General features: G+C 38.3%; 1 protein-coding gene across 1 annotated transcript; it reads right to left on the reverse strand.

The window, feature by feature from the left end:
* Nucleotides 1-709: 709 nt before the first annotated feature.
* CLDN16 (claudin 16) lies at nucleotides 710-25,793 on the reverse strand. The gene is given in 6 exon segments (XM_003412921.3): nucleotides 710-900; nucleotides 1,538-1,729; nucleotides 6,733-6,897; nucleotides 11,083-11,185; nucleotides 24,929-25,060; nucleotides 25,062-25,793. Coding segments are annotated over 6 exon segments (924 nt in total). The 5' UTR covers nucleotides 25,260-25,793; the 3' UTR covers nucleotides 710-766.
* Between the last annotated feature and the right edge of the window lie 359 nt (nucleotides 25,794-26,152).

The raw sequence follows: 26,152 nt of genomic DNA on the forward strand, positions 1-26,152 counted from the left end.
TCCCTGATAACATGATAAACTTGGAGTAATGGTGAAATGATACACAGATCTCTTATGTTGTTAATGAGGTAGAAAGTCACCACTGACTCCAATAGTAATTAGCATTTGCCTTTAACATTTAGAATGTGGAGGGAGAACTTCTTGTCTTTAACTCCCACCAGTGGCTGGCACATGGAGCTGTTATTTTCTTTTTCTATTTTAAAGGAATCAGAACAATGGTAGGTGTTATATATAATAGTTTGACTTTGTAAGAATCATTTTCTTCAGAGTTCTCAAATATTTCTCTGAATTGAGAAGACAAAAAGCAAACCAAAGCTAGAGAGAGAGCTAAGAGCTTGTCAGTCCTTTCAAAGAGGGTAATCTCTGGCCTCTTTTGAAAGTTGCTTCCCCTTATTAAAGTGTGATTTTATCCTAATAGCTCCATGTCACAACCTCTAATAGCAATATACAAATCACAAACAAACATGTCTAAGTCCTAGCAATCTTAGCTTAAAAAGTCTGTGTAATGGAGAGAGAAAGAAAAAGAGAGAGAGGGAGAGACTGTGTGTGCATGTATGTAAAGAGAAAAAGAACGAGGAAGAATATGAGAATAGTAAAAACAAGAGGTGATAGGTGAATCAAACTTTTTGATTAAACTGAGCAATTAAATGAATTGAACACGAAGTCTAAATAACTGTTATTCCTGGATTGACATGTTATTTTATAAACTTGAACATAGGAATGGATTAATTAAATAATATCGAAACACAGGCTGGTGGGTGGCATTTTATACCCTCGTGTCTACAGCATACATTTTGGCAGTCTCTGTTCGAGGGGCTATGTATGCCTTGGTCATGGAAACCCCCGCAGCTGAATAAGCCTTTCTCATGGAGTAAGGATAGCTCCTCTCAGGTCCCACACCTGTTTGAAAGAGATTAATACAGATATATAAACATAAGTATTGCTCAGTAAATGGAAAAAAAAAAACAGTGCCATTTTATACATTCTCTCAAAAAAAGGGGCAAGAATATAAATACTGTAAGCAGGAATTATCTAAGGAGAAGCCAGGATTGTCATCCTGAAACCTATTTTTAGATTTAAAATTTTGCCAAAAGTTCCCATTTTCCTCTGATGAAGACAGAGATTTATTTCATTTTTTAAGAGATGTTTTTAGAAACCCAAGAGTAACACATTACACTCTTTAACAACCAATATTTGACTTTATTCTCAGCCCATTTCTTTGTGTAACTCAAATATAAAATTAGTAAATTGGATGACGTTAGGTATTTAAGACGGTAATTCATCTAAACAACCATTATGTATTTGCAGATTGGACAGAGTTTTAGCTGCAGGTTTTCTTTTTCAACAAATATACCACCGATTGGGTAATGAGGCTGGTGTATTGTAATTTGGTTGTTCCTGAACAATGGCAAATTTTCTCGGCAATAAGTAGGGATTAAATAAGTGACATTATTTTGTGCTGGAGAGATGTGCTTCCATTGGGTTCGGAAATATGGGAGTGGAAACAAGAACGTGTGCCATTTTGTTTTGTTCTTACCTTTAAAGATGTATAAGCAGCAGGTAAGAATGGTACCAGCCAAAAAACAACCAAGAGATCCAGCCATTGCAAGCCAACAGGACCAACCAAATTTATATTGGATGCCAAGAAATATATTGTGCAAAATCAGAGACGAACGTTCCACATAAACATCAACAGCGTACCACACAGAGCCAACGATTCCCGGGACACCTGAAAGAAGGGAAATATGCCTGGAGTTTTCCAGATTTAGATCCAAGGACATCTGCCTACTAAACCCAATGTATGGCGTCATTCAGAGGGGTAATAAGAATGCTGTGAATTCATGGGCAACTCAAATTTTGGACACTTCTCCTCTATGTCTTTCTTTGGCCTTCATCTTGTGTCTCTTCCAAATTATACCTTAGTAGGAAAAAAAAAAAAAAAAACTCATAGCAATCCTGTAAGACAGAGTAGAACTGCCCCATAGAGTTTCTAAGGAGTGCCTGGTGGATTCGAACTGCCAACCTTTTGGTTAGCAGACATAGCACTTAACCACTATATCACTAGGATTTCCATCTTAGTATATCCCGCTGCCGTCGAGTCGATTCCACGTAGGGAAATACAAAAAATGAAATAGAATAGCGCTCACCTATTTTTCAGAACCTAAAACAGTCTTTTTTTTTTAAAAGGTCACTATTGATTTCTTTAAATTTCCTGTCTTTCCAAAACTATTTCAGTGGTGTAGAAAGGAAAATATTAAAAGCAAAGGAAAAAGAAAGAAGACAAAATCCAAGGCAAATGCTATAGAGCATATGTTCGTTCTGTGTTGTATCGTTAAGGGTTATCATTAAGAGTAGCCTACTGTTTCCCTGCTCCAACTCCCCAGACCCTGATGAAAGTTACCCCAGCTACACAATCAGCATCTTTATGGAAGCTGTGTTTTTAAAATCATTCATTTTAATGTGTTGGGTTACAAAACAAATCATCTTTATTTTAGAAACCATCTTTATTTTAAAATGAACCCTTGCCCCCTACCACCACACCATATAAGAATGGACTAAGAAATGTTATTCCCAGAAATTAGCCTCTCTGACAATTGACTGTCTTGAAATGGTGACATTGGTCTTCTGTCATCTTAAAGGTATAAATCACATGTGTCATGGAGATTGAATTTTATCCCCTCAAAAATGTGTGTATTAGCTTGGTTAGGCCATAATTCCTAGTATTCAGTGATTGTCCTCCATTTTGTGATTGTAATTTTATGTTAAAGAGGATTAGGGTGGGATTGCAACACCCTTACCAGGTCATATCCCTGATGCAATGTAAACGGAGTTTCCCTGGGGTGTGGCCAGCACCATTTTTTATCTCCCAAGAAATACAAGGAAAGAGGAGCTAGCAGAGAGTGGGGACATCATACCATCAAGAAAGCAGCCCCGGGAGCAGAGCACATCCTTTGGACCTGGGGTCCCTGCGCCTGAGGAGCTCCTTGACCAGGGGAAGATTGGTGACAAGGAATCTTCCTCCAAAGCCAATAGAGAGAGAAAGTCTTCCCCTGGAGCTGACGCCCTGAATTTGGACTTGTAACCTACTAGACTGTGAGAGAATAAACTTCCCTTTGTTACAGCCATCCACTTGTTGTATTTCTGCTATGGCAGAGCTAGATGACTAAGACAGCATGTTAAGGCTTAGATATAAAAAATAAAGCCAGGAGTTGGGAGTGGGAACAAAAGACTATGGAAAAAGGCTGTTTGTACCCTCCAAAAAAGCTTTCTTTTTTTTTTTTTTTTGCCCACCTGGGGAACCAACGATGTCTAAGCAAACTGCCATTTTTTTACATTCTTACCTTAACTATTTAATGCAACCACTTTAAGAAGGATTAGATCATGAACACACAACCTTTAGAAAACAGTATAAATCACCACACCTTTTCTATAATTCTGTTACTTACAGGTTTAGGGTGTAGGATCCTTTTTCACAACTTAGAAAGATTATGAAATTTATATTACATAGAACACTGGTTCTGAGTCATGTTTCCATGGCTTTAGCCATTCCTGGATATTTAATTAAGTCATTTCTTCAGCCCTTCCTGCAGGAAGTTTTTTTTTCCCCCAGTTATTTACATTTTCTTGAAATTTTGTTTTATTGTTTTATAAAAAATGAGGTATTTAGTGATTTCCCCAAAAGCATGAATTGTGTGAAAAACTATACGGTTTTAAATTCTTATAAATAATAAAACACATTGTTGCTTGCGAAGCCTTTAAATTATCACCAGGTTCTATATGGGGACATTGTTGTTGTTGTTAGTTGCTGTCCAGTCAACTCCAACTCGTGGTGACCCCATGTACAACAAAACAAAACACTGCCTGGTCTGCACCAGCCTCATAATAGTTGAGTTCATTGTTGTCTTCCAACCTAGGGGCTTATCTTCCAGCACTAATATTAATATTCTGTTGTGATCCATAGGATTTTAGTTGGCTAATTTTCAAAAGTAGATTGCCTGGGCTTTTTCCTAGTCTGTCTTAGTCTTGAAGCCCTACTGAAACCTGTCCGCCATGGGTTAACCTGCTGGCATTTGAAATACCAGCAGCATAGCTTACGCAGCATCATAGCAACACAAAAGCCATGATAGTATGACAAACTGATAGATGGATGGTGGGTATACAGGGAGAGATATCTTAAAAAGGAAGGACTACTCTGGATGGGAAGAGACCAATAGTTTTATCTTTGATGGCTGCTCTCAAGCTTTTAAGACCCCAGTCACTACTCACCAAAATAGGAAGTAGAACATTGCCTTTATGGACTATGTTATACCCATTGACCTAGATGTCCCCCGAGACTATGGTCCTAAGCCCTCAAACCCAATGACTGTGTCCTTTGAAGTGTTTGGTTATGGCTAGGAAGTTTTCATAACTGTGCCGTCTGTGTTCTGTACTATATACGTGGATATATTTGCAGCACATACAAATACATATGTAGAAATACCTTCTGCCAAATCTATACATGCTCTTGGGTATACTCCCATATGCATCCCACACCTGTGTAGCTTACATATCTACCTATGTATCCACTTGTATTTTATCGTTTGTTATTACTGTTATTGCAGGGATGTGTATGTAACAGTATTTACCTTTTGCCTTTTATTCTTGTGTCTCTCTCAGTGTCTTCCTTTGCCTTGGTCATGTTGTGTTGACTTGCCCCATATTGTGTATTGTCTTTCCCTTCATCCAAGTTAATACCTGTCTACCATCTAGTTAGTAATTCCCCCTCCCTTGCCCTCTCATCCAGGGTAACCATCAAAGAATATTTCTTTCAGTGTGTAAACTTTTTCTTGGCTTTGTATAATAGTGGTCTCATACAATATTTGTCCTTTTGTGATTGACTTATTTTACTTCCCATCCAGAGCAAAGAATAGTGAAGCAATCAAAGTATCAAGGAAACAATTAGCCCAAAAGACTAATGGACCACATGAACCACAGTCTACAGTAGCATGAGATCAGAAGAACCGTATGGTGCCTGGCTACCAGTACCAACTCCTCTGGTCAAGATCACAGTAGAAAGTCCTGGACAGAGTGGGAGAAAATATAGAACAAAATTCAGATTCATAAAATTGACCAGACTTAGTGGTCTGATAGAGACTGGTGGAACCCCCAAGACTATGGCTCTTAGACACCCTTCAAACATGGAACTGAACTCACTCCTGGAGATCACCTTTCAGCCAAACAATAGACAGGCCTATAAAGTGGACAATAACGCACGTGGGGAATGTGCTTCTCAGAAAAATCAGCTGTAAGAGACCAACAGGGCAGCATGTGCCCAAAAACAAAGTTCAGATGGGCTAATGGAAACTGGGAACTCGGGGAAAGTGGGTAGATTATTGTCACATAGAGGGGATTGCAACTAATGTCACAAAACAAAATGTGTATAAAATATTGAATGGGAAACTAACTTCTCTATACTTTCACCCAAACCACAATAAAATGTTTTTTAAAAATTAAAAAAAAAAAAAAAAAAGGAAGGATTACTAAATCCTTGTAACTTTTTAGTAAAGCCTAAGTTTTATCAAAGGAGCCTTGGTGGCACAATAGTTAAGCATTTAGCTGCTAACCCAAAGGCTGATAGTTCAAACCCACCAGCCACTCTGCAGGAGAAAAGATCTGGCAATCTGCTCCCCTAAAGATTACAGCATAAGAAACCCCACGAGGCAGTTCTACTCTGTCCTATAGGGTTACTATGAGTAGGAATTGACTTGACCGCACACAACAACAACAACAAGGCTTATCAGGGTCTTGACTCAATCTTTCTGAGTGCTCCTGCTTCACCTGGTTTTGAAGACCAAGAAACAGAAACATAGGTTAAGTAACTTGCGTAAGTAACATTGCATCCTTGTGTCTCCAAGTATTTTATCTTCAAACTCCCTGTCTAGTCACTACCCTGCGCTGACTGATTATGTTTCCACTTTGATTTGCTTTGCTAATTCTTTGCCACGCTCTGGAGGATGTGCCCCTTGGTTTACAACCTTCCTGTGCTTTGATTTCTTCAATTTATTTCCTCTTGATTTACATTCAGATCCAAAGGGGACATCAGGTTGTGATGCAGGAAGGCTAAGCTTTGAAATTAAAGACTGACTGGATAAAAAATCAGCTTTCAGTTTTATTAATGAACACCAGGTAGAGTGCTTCTTGACGTACTGTTTATTAGTCATGCTTGATTTATCAGTCTTCAGGACTCCACTTATTCATCTGCTTCCTAAGTGGGAATGATATAATCTGTCATTACCTTTATGATTTAGTGGGTTAACACATGGGAAAAGTCTACCATAGGACTTGACATGATGTAGCTTGCTGCTGTAAAGAATGGATGGGAGGGTGGGGTGCACTGTATAGATAAGAAAGTAGGTGTCAGGGCTTATTTTAGAATTTAAATTCTGGAATACCAATACAAATTTTATTTTTAAAATGTAAAGCACTGTATAAATTTTTAAATGATTAAAAAAAAAAAAAAGCTCCAGGACATCAGTAAACCTTGATCTGTGACCTTAACAAAATATTAATGATCTGATTCCAGAGCTGAAGAATGTAAGGTTAGTAAAATGTGTTCTTTGCTTCATCAGTCTAGATCAGCAAATCATAGATGATCCTAAAATGAACTTCTGCTTCTGAACAGCATCCTTCTCCTTCACCTCAAGTCCTTCCGTGGGGATCTATGTCTACTCCCATGGCTAGTCTAGACAGTACCTGCTAATAGCAGTGTGGTTCCAGCCACAACGCAGATGCGGACTTTGACATAGGGCTCATCAGGGAGGAATTTCACACAGTCAAGGCCAAGGAGAAGAGTGACGAACCCAAACCCGGCCAGAATATCTGCAGTAATCATTAACGCCCGCGTTGCCACCAGCTTCACTGGACGATCAGGGCACATGGTTATGACATAGAGGAAAGAAAGATGTTAATTTGCAGAGATACATGAACAGATAGACAACCAAGTACATTAACACAGGTCCATTCCTAGAAGGCAGACTTTACATTTGCATAAACCTGGAAATGAGTTTTTCATAAAACTTCAACAACATTATGAGAATCTTGACATTACTTACTATTTGTTTAAACCAAAAAACCAAACCCGTTGCTGCCAAGTCAATTCTGACTCATAGCAACCCTATAGGACAGTGTAGAACTGTTCTATATGGTTTCCAAGGAGTGACTGGTGGATTCGGACTGCCAACTTTTGGTTAGCAGCCAAGTTCTTAACCACTGTGTCACCAGGGCTCCAAATACTTGTTCAAATGCCAATCATTACTTAATCTTGTTGCCATCCTAGAAGAAAGCCTGGCACACAGCGGTAACTAAATAATTGTTTTCCTTTTTGCCTCCTGCCCTGCATTTTCCTGCAATGAATCCTACTCACAAAGATTATAGCTGAATGCTGAATTGAACGTACAGTAACTGTTCTGCAGAAGTTATCTAATAAATACTGAACAAATAAATGGATAAATGATCACTATGACTTACTCGAAGTTTTAATGAAGAAAAAACTTCTTTTTAAAACTTATCAAAATTTGGTACTGAGGAGCAGGAAAAAATATTTCAAGACCTCTAGCCAATTCATTCTGGTGGGATCCATTAGTATATCTTTAAAGAAGGGAAAAAGCTTCCATACGGAGCAGGAAACTTTCTAGAGGTCAGATCAGGTTCTCCTTCAGCCCTTCAGATCAGGATCCTTCTTGGCCAAGACTTCATATTAACACTTCAACCTTATGTTTGCAATTGAGCATATTTTAAAGCTACAGCCAAGACGAGTATGTGGTAAGATCAGGTAAACAAAAGTGGGATAGTATGAGTTGTCTTCTGCAACAGAAGCTGTATCTTCAGCTCTAAAAGCCTCCTGACCTATGTGTCACGCTTAGGCTAGATGAAAAATGGAGAAATTTTATCTAGAAGAGAGGGTTAATTAACTCAAGTCAGAATCATTGGATATTACAGAAGTAATAAAATGTATGCTTTGATGGTACAACATTGAGTTACGTTTTATTTTCTTAGTGATTTGGGGCTTCCTTGCATTTTAAATCGTTGTTTTTCTCAACAGGCAACCTTAAGACCTATTCAGTAATAGGTTGCTTGCAAAAACGTGGCCAAAGTTCCCGATTTAAAGTAAAAATATTTTTATGCCACATCTAAGAGGAAATTAATGCATAAAATCAGTTTTTACCTTACTGATGGGTGATACAATACAAATTATGTTATTAATACACTTACATAAAACCAAAACACCCACTGCCATTGAGTCAATTCTGACTCATAGGACCCTATAGGACAGAATAGAAAACTGCCCCATAGGATTTCCAAGACTGTAAATCTTTACGGAAGCAGACTGCCACATCTTTCTCCCATGGAGCAGCTGGTGGGTTTGAACTGCTGACTTTTTGGTTAGCTACCAATCACTTTAACCAATGAGCCGTCAGGGCCCCTCAATATATTTAAATGTGACTATACAATTATTTCTAGAATGGTATTTGTCAGATTTCAAAAGTTGGCATTATTTTAAAAAATGTAAATATTACAAATCTAAGGTCCATTTTTCTCAAAACTGAAGGAAAGGAAAAATATGACTCCTAGGTCAAATTGGAGCCCTGGTGGTGCAGTGGATAAGAGCTCAGGCTGCTAACCAAACTGTTGGCAGTCCAAATCCACCAGCTGGAAACCATATGGGGCAGTTCTAATCTGTCCTATAGGATCACTAAGAGTCGGGATCGACTCAACGGCACACAACAACAGGTCATATCAGTTTTTATATTTCAGCAGATCCTCGTGATCCCTCAAGTGGTATGCACAGTACTGCCCTTAGGCCTCGGTAAGCTGGCCTGCTAGCTAGGACTCCGGGTCTCAGGGGTCCCTGTACTTTGGCTTGTCTCCTTTGAAGTTAAGTCCCCTTTGGAACCCTAGATGAGCCAGGGCCAGCAGTACCATCAGAATGAGGTGCACTGAACTCATATGGATATTCTTGGGCCCTGGTGCCCCCTTCCCTTTGAGGAGCTCTCTACCCTCTATCTCATACGCAAGGTCACCAGATGCTCTGCAGAGCCTGGGGCTCATGCCTACGGAGCCCATGGCGAGCCCAGTTCCAGAAGGGTAGCCGAAGAGCAGATTGCTCGTGGTGAATGGCCAGTGAGGAATTTCTTTTTCTTTTTGGATTGTGTGAGATTTGGCTAACATAATGGTGTTAACAGGCTGGTTTGGAGAACTCAGATAGTCTACATCACCAGAGACCCTGCAAAAACAATATTTGTTGGTGCCTCACACCCTAGGTATACCTGGCAATAGAAAGGAAGGGTTATCTACATCTGATTGTATGAAAGACAGGAAACACTAGAAATAAAATCCAATTTCCTAATAGATAACATGCTAACGTAGAGGGTATAAACAAAACAAAACAAAACCCATTGCCATTGAGTAGATTCCAACTTATGGTAACCCTATAGGACAGAGTAGAATTGCCTCATAGGGTTCCCAAGGAGCAGCTGGTAGATTTAAACTGCCAACCTTTTGCTTAGCACACACTAGAATATATGTTCATCTCTGTTGTCTTTAGCTTGCAGAAGAATTTGTAAAAGAGAAGTAAAGTAATGGGTCTTTAGTATATTATTTGGAATTAATAGTTAGGTACATATTAAAAGAAAAAATGTGAGTTTTATAAGCAACAGATGAAAAAGAAACTTAAAATGCAAATAGTGGTTTTCTCTGTGTGCTGGCCTTATGGGTGATTTTATTTTCTTCCTACACAAGCAAACGCCCATAACATTGTTTAAAGGTTGGAAATGTTTACTCTTTGTGTTTTCTTCTCAGGTCTAACCATGCCGTTGCATCTCTGGAATGGGCCCACGGCGCACACAAGTTTCCACTCCTATTGACCAAATCATCCCTCTTAAGAGGTAGAGCTGGGTTAGCATGGGAGGACGGGGGGAAGACTTAGGGGCCCTTACAAAAAAATGAAATAAAGACCTTATGAATTATGTTAAAAATGTTTCAGGCATCCGACTCCTAAATAGCACGTAAGGTTACTTTAAAGCCCTGCTTCTTTGAAGTGCTCTTTTCCTGGACTGATATAATCCAATTGAAATAGGGGAAAAGTCACCTTCCAAGGGTTTACTTTTCATTTCTCTTGAGAAAAGAAGTTGCCATGGGGTGCCATAGCTCATCACTTTCTTTGAAAGGAACTAAAACCCTTTTGCTTTAAAGAGAAGACTGATATTTCTTGGCATGGCTCTTTTTTTTTTTTTTAACTATGGGGAAAGCTTGAGAGACTCAACGATAAGATTTTTTCATTAACAGATCTCTTTATTCGTAAAAACATGGACTCTGGTACCAGCTAACTATAATTTAAAGCTAAATAGAAGAGAAATGAAGGAGATGGCTTTAATAGTCCTGCTAATAATATGTCTTGTGTGCTGATTTTTTTTTTTTTTTTCATTCACTGGTCCCCATAGTCTGGGTGTCTCTCTTTGGCTATCTGTCTGCCTGCTGTTTTTCTGTCTTTTTTTGTTTCTGTTCCTCTCTCTCCACATCTCTCTTTCTTAGCAAACCTTTGATTGAAATAACTGTAAATCTTCTGTTTGAACTAAGCCATCTCTGAAACACTTTTCACCGAACCCGTCAGTTCTCATCATAAAATCATAGCATCCTAAGGAATCTCTTTCAATTCAAAAAGCTTTTCCTAGAAGCCTACTGTGTATAGCGGGACCTTTTGGGGACAGCAGAGATGAGTAAGGTAGTGTTTCAACCCTCCAGCAATTTGTCAATCCATACTCTGTCCTATGGGGTCACTATGAGTTGGAATTGACTCGGCGGCACTGGGTTTTGGGTTTTGAAGGCAAGACAAAATATGCTAAACAAAAAAGCTTCCATTCACATTTCAGAAATGAATTCCATTTCCAAATGAAACAATTAAAACTGGACAGAACCTGTTTACAATTCTGTAGAAAACAAAAACACATGATGGAAACTGAGCTGAGTTTTCTGTGGTCCTCCCTCCCTGGCAAGCCATTTCACCACACTCTTGTCCCAGGTAACAGAGGTCTAAGGCATACGTACAGGAGTGCTCAGCAAAGATAGAATCGTAGTCATCGCAGGTGCGAATCCCATCAAAAGAATTTGTGACACACTCCCACCAGAGGCCACGGCATTTTGTGCTCACCTGCAGGTGGACAAGGCACCGCGTGAAATAATTCATGCAGACACACTTTAGTTCTCCTTGATCAAAGGGAGAACTTGGTTGTTGTGAGTTGGTTAGCAAAGAACAGTGGTTATAAACATGATCAGAATTTCATTTATAAGAAACAACGCATTTACTGTATTTCACCTTAAGCATTAATAATTAAAATCTTTCCCCACCAGGAAAAGAGTCCACTTCCTGCTTTGGGAGGCAGAAATTAGTCATGGCTAAGATGGATGGCAACAACACTAAATATATTCAAAGCCAATGGCAGGTTCCATCATCCCATTACAGTTCAGCACAGAGACAATTCATTTCACTTCTCTGGGTTGATACGTACTCATCAAAAAAATCAATATGGCAACACATGACGAGTGTTGACATCTTCAGTCTATTCGGAATTCACATGACTTTTTTTCTTCATCATGAACACTGAGTTTCAGGAAGAAAGGTATTATTTTATATCATTTATAAACTTAAAATAAATGGGAAGAAAGGGATGCATAAAGTCACCCATAAATGAAATATTAAGGTCCCAAGACTTCCTCCTCCCCTACTGGCAGATAACAAATTCTCGAGTTATAACATGGAACTAGACAACCTGAGCATTAATTTCATCCAATCTGACAGTTGTAAACCACTTTTACTTGGAAATGTTGTGCAGATGACTTTTGGTGTCCACTTAGAGCTAAAAGGCGCCAGTGCCCTGAGCCTTCCCGTACTTAATCTATACACTGTACATCATGGTGGATTTCTCAGAATTGTAAACATGCCGGCAGAAAATAGTTTCGAGTATTCTTGACAGAACTCATGCGTATGGAACAGAACAAAGATGATGGTTTCCTCTACCTCAATTATGAATCCGAATAGTCTTGGAAATCTGAAAATTGTTTAATAAGGTTTAACCAAGAATTATCTTGGAAAATAATTTTTCTCCCACTCAAAGAAATAATAAATAACAGAGCAGGGTGAGAAAAGAAATATGAAGGCCCCAAACGCATTGCCATCTAGTCGATTCTGACTTATGGGGACCCCACGTGTGACAAGTAGAACTTCTTCATAGGACTTTTTTTTTTTTTTTGGCTGTAATCTTTACAGAAGAAAATTGCCACTCCTTTCTTCCACAGTGCCATTGGGTGTGTTTCAACCCCCAACCTTTGGGTTAGTAATTGAGCACAAACAGTTTCTGCCACCCAGGGACCTAATATGAAGTGTGTTGTTGTGTGTCATCAAGTCAACCCTATAGGACAGAGCAGAACTGCCCAACAGGGTTTCCTAGGCTATAATCTTTTCTCTCTCTCTCTCTTTTTTTTTTTAATTGTGCTTTAAGTGAAAGTTTACAATTCAGCGCAGTTTCTCATACAAAACCTTATACACACATTGTTATGTGACCCTAGTTGCTCTCCCTACAACGTGACTGCACACTCCTCCTCTCCACCCTGTGTTTCCCATGTCCATTCAACCAGCTCCTGCCCCCCTCTGCCTTTTCATCTCACCTCCAGATCTAGGCTGCAATCTTTACAGGAGCAGATGGCCAGGTCTTTTCTCCCACAGAATGGCTGGTAGGTTTGAGCCATTGACCTTTCAGTAAGCAGCTGAGTGCTTCATTATTACACCACCAAACCAACAAAATCTATTGCTGTTGAGTTGATTCTGACTCATAGTGATCCAATAGGACAGAGTAGAACTGCCCCATAGGGTTTCCAAGGAGCCGCTGGTGGATTTGAATTGCCGACCTTTTGGTTAGCAACCAATCTCTTAACCACTGTGCCAACAGGGCTCCATTACTCCACCAGGAGGATTATAATTGGTGTGGGGAAGAAGGAAAGGTACATAAAAACACTTTGCTTTGCAAAAAATAAAATAAAATCATATCAGGGAATACATGCAACACAAAACTCTCTGCCCCACGTTCTGCTTTGAAGCTGCGTGCCAGAGACTCTAATGCTTGTAACTCCATCACAATTTTGAATGTAGTACCTCTATTATTACTTGATATATAAAATACTTATAATTGGTAATAAGTAATAATAATAAATTTAGTATATATTTTATTTCCAGCAGGTATTCCTTGGAAACTCTATGGGACAGTTCTACCCGGTCCTATAGTGTCACTATGAGTCAGAATTGACTCAATGGCAAGGGGTTGGGTTTTTTGGTTTTTATTAATCAGGTATGATTTAAACATATTATTTTCCCATTATTCCTTACAAGGACCCTATGAGATAGATATCACTATTATTATTCTCCATTTACAGATAAGAAAACACAAGAAGGTTAAATGACATCTCCAAGAAAGTAGTTCGTAAATGGTGGAGACAGGATTCAAACATAGCAATCTGTATGCTCTTCTGCATCACAGCATACTTAAAGCCCATTTAAAAAATTCCAAATCCATTTCAGGTTAAAGTGCTCTAGAATTGAACTTGAGACGATAACATTAGGTAAAGTAAGCCTTATCGTGAATTTGATCTCAAAGCCATTACTCTAGAAAACCTCACTTTGGCTTGCTCTTCCTAAGATTAAATCCGGAAGTGATGCTCTAGACTTAATGGAAAATTATTGGACTCAGAGAACCACGGAGACCAAAAATCTAATGAAGAAAATGTGTTTTGGGTTAATTTTAAATTTATATATGCACTGAACTTAAGCTATTCTGGAAAAATCACAGACTTTAAATATAAATTGGCCCAAATACATATTGTCACTTATCAGCAGTGTTGTAACATTGGGAAAGATCTTACCTTTTTTGAGCCTCAATTTCCTTATCTGTATAAAGGAGATAATGACAGGGTGGCTTTAAGAATTAAAAAATTACATATACAACTAGATGGTGCCTGGCTACCACCACCAACTGCTCTGGCAGTGTTCATAAGAGAGGGTCCCAAACAGAGCTGGAGAAAAATGTCGAAAAAAAATCTAATTCACAAAAAAGGAACAGATCTGCTGGCCGAACAGAGACTGGAGAAACCCTGAGAGTATGGCCCCTGGACACCCTTTTAGCTCAGTAATAAAGTCACTCCTGAGGTTCATCCTTCAGCCAAAGATTAGACAGGCCCATAAAACAAAAAGAGACTAATGGGGCACACCAGCCCAGGGGCAAGGACTATAAGGCAGGAGGGGTCAGGAAAGCTGGTAACAGGGAACCCAAGGTCAAGAAGGGAGAGTGTTAACATATTGTGGGGTTGTTAACCAACGTCATAAAGCAACACGTAAACTAACTGTTTAATGAGAAACTAGTTTGTTCTGTAAACCTTCATCTAAAGTTCAATTAAAAAAATAAAATAAAAAGAATTAAAAGTTACACACACACATGCACACACACACACCATATGAATGATTTGCCCAATAAATGATAATACTCTTAAAGTTCTTAAATATCCTAATAACCTGAGTAGTGGCTGTGTGTAGATTTAGTGACCATAACTAAGTTAGACATAGTGGGCTGAATGGTAGCCTCCCAAGAGTTATATCCACATCCTATTCCCAGGAACCTGTGAATATTACCTGATTTAGTAAAGGTTCTTTGCAGATGTAATTAAGTTAAAGATCTCAAGATGCAGAGGTCATCTTGGATCATCATGATTGGCCCTAAATCAAATGATAAGTGTCTTTACAAGAGATACACAGAGGAGGCATAGACACAAGAGGAGGCAATGTGACCATGGAGGCAGAGATTGGAGTGATGCGGCCACAAGTCAAGGTATACTGACAGGCACTAGAAGCAGAAAGAGGCAAAGAATGGATTCTCCTTTAGAGCCTTCAGAGGGCGAATAGCCCTGCTGATACTTTAATTTCAGACTACTGGGCTCCCGGTCTGTGAGAGAATAAATTTCAGTTGTGGTAAGCCACTCAGTTTGTGGTAATTGGCTATGGCAGCTCTAAGGAACTAATGCAGTAGAGATGGCTTGTACTGAACTTGTATACCATAACAGAACACAAGCCTTCTCATAGCCCACTGCTTTTCAGTCCCTCGCTTAACAGAAATGCACTGGATCCAGTTTATTCCAACTTGAGCTGTGTGATGTGGACTTGAGGCCACTCATCTACTACGACAAACTAACAAACCTACACAGTCACATTAGAAAGTGACCTGAGACGTCTTAGAAAGTGACCTGAGACGTCTTAGAAAGTGACCTGAGACGCATTATGTGAATATTCTTAGTTTACACTAAAAGAGTATCTCTGTCTTGCCAAAATAATTCAGTGGTGGTATCATTTTCAAGGCCATTGATCATTTACCTGCAATGACCATATTTAGCAAAGCAATGAGCTCATTAGAGGAAACAAGGAATCCAATTTTATTAAGTATTAATGCTTAGGGGCATACTATTAGATTGCTTGGTATTCACACTCAGTTAAGGGACGTGAGAATAGTGGCTGTAATTAACTAAACTTCTGTGTTAATACAGCACTTACTGGAGACACCCTTAAAGGTGCCTTTGTGCAAAAAAGAACAAGGTTAAAAGACTTTATGGTATTTATCATATTTAGGAAAATCCTCCTTGTCTATAACATAGAGTCTTCATTTACCTACACCTCCGTTGTAAGGCAGCTTACTAGGAACTCTCTGAAAGACCAGTAAATCTAAGCTCTTAAAAAGTATTAGGACAAGGTTCTTACAAAGCAGACCAGCACTCAAAATATTATGGTTAGCCTTTCTTAAAGGGCAAGAAACCCAAAAGTTAACAAATCATTTTTATCTCGCAGGTTCTTTTAAAACAGAAGATTCCAAATTTAAGCTTTCTTCTTTTAGCATGTAATTTATATATTAATAAATCACATGGAAAAAAATACTAGAGTAATTATATGTTATTTCAGTGACTATCTGTTGATCCTGAAATGAGGAGTAGATTATCTTCTAAATGGAGCTTAACCAAGGTGTAGCAATAGAGAAGTCATAAACATGAGGCCAGCATAAATATCTTAATGTTAATTAGTTCCTAATGGACAAAATGTAGAGATTTGATGGAACACTCTAGATTTCTGGCTTCTCATAGAACTTGGTCAATCCGGCCACCTCGGCTCTCCAGTCTCATACAGCAACAATTAGCAAGACTGGAGTGACAACTCCCTCCCTTTTGGATGGGGCTTGTGCTTGCCAGATTCCCCATAGTTCTTAATTAGCCTTCCATTCACATGGACTTTGACTACCTGGGCTCTGTACGCACCAAGGATAAGCAGATCAGTGCTTAAAATATTACGGTTAACTTTCTTAAAGGGCAAAAAATGCAAGTTAACTAGTAATTTTTATCTCACAGGATCATTTAAAACAGAAGATTCCAGATTTAATCTTTCTTCTTTTAACATGTGATTTATATATGAAAAAATAGCCTGGAAACAATTTTAGGAGACCATATTGATAACAACTCTTCCCAGTTGGGTTTACAGTGGCTTAAATTAGTTCTTTCATCCTGGGATTTCTTCTTCTGAATTCTGTGCAGTTTACCATTAAGTCTTCTCCATCCTTGTCCTTGCGGATTTCTCTTTTTTTATCACCCTTATAATACTTACAAGCAGCAGCACACAATTTTGCCTGCCTTGTCTGTCTTATTTATTGTAGTTTTGGGTGTGTTTGCCTTGCCTCCACATGTTTTATAAATTATTTAAGAATTAAAAACCAAACCAGTTGTCACTGAGTCAATTCTGACTCGTGGAAACCTAGAAACCCCATGTGTTGACGAGTAGAACTGCTCCATAGAGTTTCAAGGCTGTGATTTTTTGGAAGCAGGTGCTCAGAACTTTCTTCTGAAGTGCCTCATTGTGGGTTTAAACCACCAATCTTTGGGATGGTAGTTGAGTGCTTGACCGTTTGTGCCACGCAGGAGACACTCAAAAATACTGAATTAATCAGCATCTGTTTCTTCTCCAGTTACATAGGAGACTATATATATATATATATATATATATATATATATATATAGTGAATTTATAAATATTTGCTATTGGCGTCCACTGTCCAAGTTGGTTTTCTTCAATACTGCATTAGGTTATAAGTGTATATACACTGGGATTTGTGTGTAAATGTAATATATATGGAAAGAAAAAGGCATAAATCAAAAGAAAAATGGATAATCCATTAACTTCTATCACTATTTGAAAACCCACCTAGCATACACGTATATAAGAATGTACAGTTTTCATACCACTTTACCACTTCGTGCTGATATGCTTTTACACTGGAGATACAACTTAACTGTATCCAGTATTTTTTTAGATATACTTATTAAGATGACAAATTTTTAATAATACTATAATAGATAACATGTTTTATTACCAAAACTTAAAATATTTTTAATTTTAACGAAAAAGATATTTGGATTTTTTAAAACAGGGTTCTGAATTTTTTAATTTTTATGTATTTTTTAATATTTCTTACTGGTCAAAGGTCTAAGAAAACTTAAAACAGCCCTTAATGAGAATGAAGGACCAAAACTAAAAAAAACATAAACATAATATATTCTTCACCAATACCATAATTCAAAGGCATCAATTCTTTGGTCTACTTTATTCATTGTCTAGCTTTTGCATGCATATGAAGCTATTGAAAATATCAAGGTTTGGGTCAGGTGTACCTTAGTCCTCACAGTGACATCTTTGCTTTTGAAAACTTTGTTGAGGTCTTTTGCAGCAGATTTACCCAATGCAATATGTCTTCTCATTTCTTAACAGCTTCTCTGGGCATTGATTGTGAATCCAAGTAAAAGGAAATTCTTGACAACATCAATATTTTCTCCATTTATCATGCTGATGCTTATTGGCCCAGTTATGAAGATTTTTGTTGTCTTTATGTTGAGGTGTAATCCATACTGAAGGCTGTGGTCTTTGATCTTCATCAGTAAGCTTCAAGCCCTCTTTGCTTTCAGCAAAGAAGGCTGTGTCATCTGCATATTATAGGTTGTTAATGGTCTTCCTTCAATCTTGATGCCATGTTCTTCTTCATATAGTCCAGCTTCTCAGATTTTTGCACAGCATACAGATTGAATAAGTATAGTGAAAAGATACAACCCTAATGCACACCTTTCCTGATGTTTAGCCACGCAGTATCTCCTTGTTCTTTTCAAACAACACTCTCTTGGTCTATGTACAGGTCCCTCATGAGCATGATCAAGTGTTCTGGAATTCCCATTCTTCAAAATGTTAATCATAACTTGTTATCATCCACACAGTTGAGTGCCTTTGCATAGTTAATAAAATACAGGTAAATATCTTCCTGGTATTCTCTGCTTTCAGCCAAGATCCATCTGACGTCAACGTTGATAACCCTTGTTTCACATCCTCTGGCTCAAATTTCTGGTAGTTCTCTGTCGATGTACTGCTGCAACCGTAAACTTAGTAGGTAATATATAATTTTTGTGGTCTTCATGGTCATATGACATGACTTACATATCTGAACTACCTAAATATCTCAATTTTAACAATTATTGCATTATTCATCAATGTCACATATTTAATTGTTTTAGAACGCTTTCTTTATGAAAGTATGTTATCACAGCTTTACAATGATTCCTGCCTAACAAAGATCACAATTTAGATGGAGTGAATGGCTGCAAAATGACAATTTGCTTTGTTCTCTCCTTTTCTTCCTTTCTTTCTCAGCTTTGAAGCACCAGATGGAAAAAGTCTGTATCTTCTAGATAAGAATATGCTCTTCACCAACCTTCTTAGACATTCCAGGAGATTAGATCTTTACGCCCATCTTATTAAAAAGAAGAACCAAATCCACATCGGGAAAATAATTTAATTTGTAGCAAGATAAAAGATCTTGCTTTTTTAAAATGAGGGGGGAAAAAGTGATGGTCCTGAGACAGAGGTACTTCTTGGCTTAAAAACAAGAGATTTCCAAAGATCACCTCACATTTTATTTCATTAATTTATTCATTCTTTCAATAAGTATGCCAAGTATCTTAATAGGTGCTCCATCAATTCATGTTAACAAATGCATCAGGAATTCCTATTATGCATAAGTTGGTGCACGGTGCTGTAGATCATGAGAGGAAAAAGAGAACGTAACCTCAGACATCTGCTAAAGATGTTTCAAATCTACTGGAAAGTAAAACTAATAAAAAAATTAATTGGAATGCATCCTAGATATAATAATTTTAATATTTAGTTTTATGTCAGAAAGAATTGTGGTATGATTAATGCAAAAAGAAATCCTAAGGGAGAACCTGATTATGGGAATAAAATAAATGTGGATTTGGGCAACCTTTCTAAGAGGCAAAAAATTGTAATCATAACAGTGCTTGGTGTATAGTAGGTTCTCAGCAAATACTTAACAAAAGATTAACTGAAAATGGGATAATCTTGTGGGAACATCTTTCTCTTTCTTATAATTGAGAGATTAGTAAATTTAGGAAGAAACTTTATTTCAATGTGAATAATGAAGAATTAAATGTATTATAATATAGTTCACATATTAATGATGTTATTAATTCATAATTTATTTTCTTTGTTAAATGTGGGCATTCATCATATAACTTCTGCTATTTTGTCTCTATTTTGCCTTTTTTCCCTGGCTAAAAACAAAGCAACCAGTCATAAGAATAAAAATGGGAAAACTACAGCTCAGAGCAATAAAGAAAATTTCTTCAAAAGAATCAATAGCAAAAATAGGACTAGGGCTTTAATCTCATATCTCTCTCTTCAGCAAACATTATACAAAATGTCATCGCCTCCTCTAAAACAAAAACAAAACCATGAACTAGGAAGAGACAGTAATATATCCAACATTTATTGACTGATTTGTATTTGACGGGTACTGTGGTAATTGCTTCAGATACACAAGCTCATTTAATCCTCAGGAGAAACTCATGATGTATGTGTTATTATTCTCCCTTTTCAGAAGAGGAAATGTGGTTTGTAGCCGTTTAAAAGTCTGTCTAAATTCACACAGCTACTGCCTGGTAAGGGGGGTTTAATCTCAGGTCCCTGTGGTATCAAGTCCACCCTGTGAACTTCCCCACTATACACCTCTGTAGCCCCACCCCACTCAAGATGTTGTATAATAAGTGAAACCAGAAAATAATAACTGTGCGATGGCCCAAGGACATTGCAGTATGATGACTTCTACACAGTGGCTGAGTTTTCTCCATTTAAACTCCAGGTAAGTGATGCCCCCAGTTGCTCCAAAACAGTAAGGTAGATTTCAATCTGGATTCCCCCACTCTATCATCCTCTTTCCCCACATACAGTCAACTGTCAAATCCATCAGGTTGAGTTCTTTAGAGTTTCCCAAATCTTTATATGTCTTTCCATGCTTGCCACCATTGTGTATCTTCTGGTCTGTGGCAAAAGCCAACTAATTGTTCTCCCTAGACATGGTAGTTCAGTGGTTAAGCATTTGGCTGCTAAGCAAAAGGCTGGCAGTTTGAATCCACCCATTGCTCCTTGGGAACCAAGTGGGACAATTCTACTCTGTCCTATAGGGTCTGTAAGAGTCAGAATTGACTTGATGGCAATAGGTTTGGCTTTTACCTCATTTTACTCCTCATTCCAATGATTTCCCATGAGTAGCCAGAATGATTGCTCTTTCTAAAATGCACATACAGCTTTGGTTACAACCTTCCAATGATACAGCATTGCCAGTGGTTCAAGATCTGTATTTTACACAATACATAAAGCCTGTGATGTCCCAGCTCCTCTTTCTCTTCCCCACCTTGGAAACTCTTTCCATGATGAAATACAAGCAATTCCACAAACACAGGGTGCTCTCCTACTTGGGTCTCTGCACATGCCATTTCCTGTGCTTGCAGTACTCTCCATTTCTCCTGCCTCACCTGTCCTTCAAGTCATAGTTTAGATATCACTTCTTCTGAGTAGTCTGTTTATCCAAGTTTGGGTGAGCTGCCTACTCAAGGTTATTCTTTATCATAGCACATACTACATCATATAAAACTAGCAGTTCACCTGTACACTGAGAGCCACCTAAGGCAACCCCAGCTCTCCATCCTCTTCACAACCCTGATCTCACCACAGTGCCAGGTACAGAAGACGTTATCAAGGAATATTTGTGAAATGAAGGAAAATAAAAAAGAAAAATTGGAGAGAGAAAGGGAGGGAGAAAGTGGAGAAAAGAAATAGAAGGAGAAAGAACAGGAAGAATAGAAAAGGTGAGGAAAGGACAATGGGAGGGAGGAAGGAAGAGGAGATAAAGAAGAAAAAGAAAGGAAGGAAAGAAGGAATGAAGAAAGGGGAAAAAAGGAACAAAGCGCAGAGAGTTATGAAGTTACACAAAAATAATGAAGATTCATAATAAATTCCCAGTGGAAATTTCTGGAATGGCTCTAGGAGCCATTGGTCCTTCAGTGACTGCCACCTCTGTGGGATTTCAGACATAGTCAGGGCATCGCCATGTTAAAGAATGTAAAGACTAAGAAGAACATTAGAGATAACTGAGCTCAACTCATAGCTGAGGAAACTAAGACAAGGGCTGTAACTTGCTCAACAGAAGGCAGTTAATGTGGATTAAAATGTAAACAAAGGTTTAAATAATCTCAAACCCAAGTTTATTTTTCACCCTATCAGTCTTCCCAGAGACCCAAGTGAATCAAAGAGGGCAGGAGCAGGACGGTAGGTTGGCACCCAACCCCTGATTTAAGGATGTGCACACTTTAGTCCCATCTGCCATTTCTTTTTCCTCAACAATTTCACTTCATACAAAGAGCTTCACTCTTCGAGGGGGAGTTTTATTGTAGTAAAAGAAAAGAATACAGGTCACGCCCGATTTAGACGTGTTCGAGTTATGACGAACCGTGCTTACTACCATCTGTTCTTTTTGGTTTTTTTTTTTTTTTTTTATCATTAGTAATATGTACTACAGACAACGTAGCAGCATGATTTGCTGATATTATCTTTCTCAGATGTTCACTCGCAGATGTTCAAAGATGAAATTTGTAAAGATACTAATAACAAAAGCAACAACAGTGAAAGCTAAAAAAAAAAGTCTTTGACTTGTATCAGAACTGACTAATGATGGAGTCTTAGTAACGGAACCCTGCCGTACATCAGGGACTACCTGTATTTGAGTTCTTTCTTCCTTGTGCATCCTTTTACTCAACTTAACCCTCTAACAAGCCCTGAATTTTTCCTCGCTGTGCATTTTTACCATATTGTTTTTTCACCTGAAAGACCCCCGCTGCACTTCGGCTTTTTGCATCCATTGGAGAACCTTTTCTGTCCTTTCAAGAATGCCTTTTCCAATGCCTTTTCCCCCGAGAGGCATGCCCACACATCCCTAACAAGAAATAATTATTTTGTCTTCTCTGCTCCCATGGCACTTTGTTTCTTCCTCAAAATACTAATAGAAGTATGTTTTTTTGTTTGTTTTAATTATAGTTGCATGTATATGCTTTTTTCCTGACTAAATACACACTTCTGGAAGGCAGGGCCCATTCTTATTTTATCTTTGCCTCTCCTAAGGAGGCGGATTAGCATAGTACCTTTTATATGGTGTGTATTTCATGTTCTCTTATGTTGAATGATCCATAGAACCTATCTTCCAACCCTCATGCTTATATCATTCTAAAATATTAACAAAGCTAGAAATTCATAATACCCTTTTTGTTTACTTTTTCCATTGGTATACTTTTTTTTTAATTGTGCCTTAAGTACTTTTTTTAAAAACAGACTTTTGCTGTGTCAATTTTTGTTCCACAGTTGTTTAAAGTGAGTTGTTAATATGAATCTCAGGTGATATATACATGGGAGTGGGGGGAGTAAAGAGGGACAGTGATGTAACTGATTCAGTGACTATCAGAACCTACAAATCTATGCATAATTGTATGAATTTATATCCTGGCCAATTTCAGGAGCAATTATTTTGAGAGAATCCTATCCTTTTACATACATTAAAAATTTTTACAGATTACTGGATGATAAGGGAGTCTTCTTCCTTACAGGGTTCTTCTTCTAATGTGGAGGCTTCTTGGGAAATATTTATTTCAATACATTTCAAGTAGGAGAAACAAGGAAGAAGCTTAGAAATACTAACCCTTGACTAAGGTCAGCAAGAATTTACTGGAGGTGAGTAACCGGGACTGCTCATTTCATTCATTTTGACTAGAAGTATTCTTCCACAGGACAGATGGAAAACTGGTTGGATATCCTTAAATAAAACTAAGGAGAGCAGTTTAACTGTCAGGACTCCCATCCTCTTCCCCAACAAGTTTTGGCCCTTTCTAAAACTCTACTTCATACCAAATGAAGTTAGCAATTAATTCAGCCGAAGCAGAACAATTTCCAAGTTGTTTCAGAAAATATTTTAATAATGTCTTTATATTGGATTTTGCATATTTTTTTTAACATTTTCAAAACACAATTTTAATGAATCTCTAGTCCCATGCATTTCTGCTATTAATCACCATCTTCTGGCAGTTCAGAAAATGGTAAGCTAATAGCAGGAGAATGTTGTTTTTTCTGCTCTTTTCTCTGAGCTCTGTTCCTAGGATTTTTTTTTTTTTTTGGCTGTTTATATGCATGCCAGATGATCTGCGTGACTAGATTCACTCACAGAAGACATCTTTTACAGTATTTCAATTCTATCGCAATTTTTAGGGATCAAATTTTCTAGCGCTGAAGAGGTATTTATAGCTCAGTTGGTTTTGAAATGCCACGTGGAAGTCAAAAGAGAGTTGAAAGCAAGGAAAAATAAGGAGCAGAAATAGAACACAGCAAAATAGAAAGATTATTATTTCCCATTTCTAACTCTAACTTCAGAGCCTGGTAAATAAAACTAGGAGAAAATATATATATATAAATATATAAATTCACTCTCTGCTATCCTTCCTCAACTTCCTACCCGTGATATTACAGCATTTGTTTGATTAAATTGTTACCTTCAGAATGTACAGAAAAGAGCAAATAGGGTTACTATATACTCTTTTATTGAATTCTAATATATTCTTTCTCGTTCTTGCCTACAATTTCCCAAACCATACTACAGAATAGCAGCAGATTCTGAAGACTTGATTTTTTTCTCAGGTCTGCTGTCTCAGATTTCTATGGCCATAGGAAATACTTTTGGACTCTTTCTGAGCTTCTTGAGGGAGAAAAATAAAATCCTCAAATGTGAACCCGTTCCTTGCCTAGTACTCAATTCCCAAAGCAACTACTTTTCAAGAGAGAATTTCTCAAATCCAGATACACCCCTTATTCCTTGGGGTACAAGGAGATAGATTTTGCTCCTTTGGAATATTTTATCCTACCAAGGAAATTCCTGAAAATATAATTATTTTATTGCATATTAATGGGTACATTTTACATGCCTTGAGTTCCATTACTCAATGTCTGAGACTCTGATCACTCCTAAAGAAAGCCCGTCACCCTATTTGCTGTAACTAAGATGAGCAAATTCATCTTTGAGAGAAGTGGTATTACTGTTACAATTCAGTATATGTACATAGGGAAGGCTCAATGGCAGAGAGCATGCAATTATCCTTCTATGAATTTGCCTTTATTAAAAAAAAAAAAAAAGGATTATTCAGTAACGTTATCTGTGAAATGGAAATAACAACAATAACTACCCCATAGATTTGCTGTGAGGCTTGAGTTAATAGTACTGAGACTCAGTGAGTAGGAAGCAATTAAGCAATAAGTGTAGCGAATGAGTCCATGTTGGCTATTATTGCTATAACTGCTGGTCCTAGTGAAAGTACTGAGTAGTGGTAGAACACAGAGAAGATGTGGGTGCGCTTGGGTCAGAAAGAGAAGCGGCTGACTTCTTACCTCCAAGGAGTCATCAGCATTCACCATCCAACAGTCTGTCCAGGTGGCCAGAATCAAAAATCCAGCAGAGAAAAAGGCAAAGAAGCAGGCGGTGTACTGAAGAAGGTCCCTCATCTTGGCAAGCAGACTGTCCAGAAGGGACACATGGACAGATGCTGGTCCTGGACCACTCAGGTGGCTGGAACCCTGTCAGCGTCTTCTGTGTTTCTGGTACCTGGGGATATGAAAATACTGGTCTTTTACTTACCCTCACGTCCCACTGCAGACGTCTTAAGGTGTGGTAAGAATAATAGGAACAGGCTGTGACCAACAGAAGGGTCCTAAAGGTCATTATCCAAAGCAACCGGCCTCCAATCAGAAGCCAGCTCAATGAAAGGACTGATGATGTGTTTGTTGGGTGGAGAAGAAAAGGAGGCCTGGTCAAGTTTCCTGCCCAGACTCTGGGCTAACGCAAGAAGATGGTCACCAGAGGCGTGGGCGAGAGCAAAGATGGAGGGAAGAAGGGTCACACCTCATGCTGACGCCAGTAAACTGCATTTTCTCAGGCCCTCCAGGGAAAGTGAGCTATTCTCCTCCCCCTGAGTAAGAAGGCTACACGGTTGACTGCCTGCTACTTTATGATTAGGGCTATTTTAATATTCGCTGAGTGCCTTAGACAGACAGGCCAGCGGGGAAACTATGCTAAACAAGCGCTTGCTAAAGGGAGCTTGCATTCCAAAGTGTTGGGCAGAGCCACCCCAGGAAGGATTTCCAGCACCTGGGAAGCAGGTGGAGCCCTGACTCCTAACCTTTTGACATCTCAGAGCGGGAAAGAGCGTGCATTTTAATCCAGACAGCTCTGGGTGTACACCCTTATTCAGAAGCTTACAGGCTGAGGGCTGTTGGGTTGCAGGTTCTATAAAATGGGGGTGTCAATACCTCTTCAGAAGATGTTTGTCAGGATTAAATGATATTGGGTCTATAAGTCATTTAGAAAAGTGCCTGACAGTAATAGCCAACTGATGAATACCAACACAACTAAAACTTCCTTACATTATTACTTTCCCTCATGGACTGATGTTTCAAAATGTGTCTAGTGGGGAAAAAAAAAACAACTTTTTATATTAGATAAAAATTATGCTTTAAAAAGAGCTTTTGATATAGCAGGAACAACTGGAGTTTTACCTATTCCTACTGGACAGCCTTATTGAGTGTCAATAACCCATAACAATTTGTTTAAAAAAA

This window comes from Loxodonta africana, chromosome 1, assembly GCF_030014295.1.
Source record: "Loxodonta africana isolate mLoxAfr1 chromosome 1, mLoxAfr1.hap2, whole genome shotgun sequence".
Lineage (NCBI taxonomy): Eukaryota > Metazoa > Chordata > Mammalia > Proboscidea > Elephantidae > Loxodonta > Loxodonta africana.